The 1,746-nt window shown below is 43.6% G+C and overlaps 1 protein-coding gene across 1 annotated transcript; it reads left to right on the forward strand.

Annotated features, from left to right (window-relative positions):
- Positions 1-1,460, forward strand: LOC120272569 (thaumatin-like protein 1). The gene is made up of 2 exons (XM_039279427.1): positions 1-955; positions 1,046-1,460. The coding sequence occupies exons 1-2, from the start codon at positions 216-218 to the stop codon at positions 1,269-1,271; spliced, it is 966 nt and encodes a 321-aa protein (XP_039135361.1). The 5' UTR covers positions 1-215; the 3' UTR covers positions 1,272-1,460.
- Positions 1,461-1,746: the final 286 nt, after the last annotated feature.

Genomic DNA, 1,746 nt, shown 5'->3' on the forward strand with positions numbered 1-1,746 from the left:
CCCTTCCATTTCCCCCCTCCCCCTTAATCTTTCCCTTCTTCCCCCCTCTCCTCTCTTCTTTTTAATATCTTCTAATTAATTAATTACTTCTCCTTCCAACTACCATTCTCCTTCATCTACATCATATCACCATCATCTCCATTCCAAGAAACCTTATCTTCTTCTCTTATATATATATATATAAATATATTCCATCTCTCCATTAACTTCAATCAATGATGGCTTACCTTCTTCCAACTCTAACACTACTACTCTTATTATCACTACTACAATCTTTAACAGAGTCCACCACCTTCACTTTCACTAACAAGTGTGCCAACACAGTGTGGCCCGGCGCGCTTTCCAACTCCGGCTCGGCTCCACTAGAAACCACCGGCTTCGAGCTGACACCCGGCTCAAGCCGCGCCATCCAAGCCTCAACAGGCTGGTCAGGCCGTTTCTTCGCCCGCACCGGCTGCAACTTCGACTCCACCAACCACGGCTCCTGCGCCACCGCCGACTGCGGCTCCAACGAAATCGAATGCAACGGCGCCGGCGCCGCGCCACCAGCCACTCTCGCCGAGTTCACTCTCGCCGGCCCCTCCTCCTCCAAAGACTTCTACGACGTCAGCTTAGTCGACGGCTACAACGTTGCCATGCTCGTCGAGCCTAGTGGCGGCTGCTCCGCCACCGGCTGCGCCGTGGATCTCAACCGCCGGTGCCCGGCTGAGCTGAGGGTTGGTCAAGGTGAGGCTCAAGCGTGCCGTAGCGCGTGTGAAGCGTTTGGCACGCCAGAGTACTGTTGCAAGGGCGAGTATGCTAATCCTTCCACGTGTCGCCCATCCGTGTACTCAGAGATGTTCAAATCAGCTTGTCCCAGATCTTATAGCTATGCTTTTGATGATCCCACTTCCACTTTCACTTGCTCTTCCCCTGCTGATTATACCATCACCTTCTGTCCTGATTCCACTCCCAGGCATGTATTATTATTATTTTTTTATTATATAAAAAAATAATTAATTATTGGGTTTATTAAATAATAATAAGTTTTGGTGATGTTATGCAGCCAGAAATCAACAAAGGATGCAGCAACAGCAGCAGCAGCAACAACAACAACAAGTGAGCCAAAAACAAAAGGGGTGATGTTGGAAGGAGAAGGTGGGGGGGAATCATGGCTTGCAAGCCTGGCAATTGGGTCAGGGGCCCCATCAATTACAAGAGGGTTTTGGATCTATCAAGTTTCATTAACTGCTGCTTCTCTGGTTTTGGTTCTGTTTTGCTTTTTCTTGTGACTTATTGTGATTATTGTTATTAATGAGGACATGAAGATTCCTCTCTCAAGATCTACCTCTTGTTTGAATTGGATTTCTCCTTTGTTTCTTTTCTCTACTAGTGGGTTTTTTAGATTTTTAATTTCTTGGATCAATATTGTACTTAAAATTATATTTAATTATAAGGTATATAGTAAAAGTTCTCATCAATTATTTTCAACTGTTATTATCAGGGTTTGGGGAGATCAGGCAATGTCATCCATAAAAATTGATTTTTTTTTTTTTGAAAAAATAGAAATTATGTATAAGCTAATAAGATTCCATCTCTAACGACCACTGCATAATACAGTGGATTGTCACATCATTATGGTGGGTGGGTGTCCCATCACTACCATATTATAATAGTATTTACTGTTTTTATACTCAAAATATTATTTATGATACTGTCTAAATAAATCGGTTCGCTGAGGGCTGAGTGAAGAATTATATCTCTCTC

The sequence above is a fragment of the Dioscorea cayenensis genome, chromosome 11 (genome assembly GCF_009730915.1).
Source record: "Dioscorea cayenensis subsp. rotundata cultivar TDr96_F1 chromosome 11, TDr96_F1_v2_PseudoChromosome.rev07_lg8_w22 25.fasta, whole genome shotgun sequence".
NCBI lineage: Eukaryota > Viridiplantae > Streptophyta > Magnoliopsida > Dioscoreales > Dioscoreaceae > Dioscorea > Dioscorea cayenensis.

What these genes read in the sequence shown, in the direction of transcription:
- LOC120272569 (XM_039279427.1), top strand. Translation starts at nt 216, where the DNA reads ATGATGGCTTACCTTCTTCCAACTCTAACACTACTACTCTTATTATCA. An exon ending in TGTCCTGATTCCACTCCCAG is followed by an intron (nt 956 to 1,045) that starts GCATGTATTATT and finishes GATGTTATGCAG; the next exon opens with CCAGAAATCAACAAAGGATG.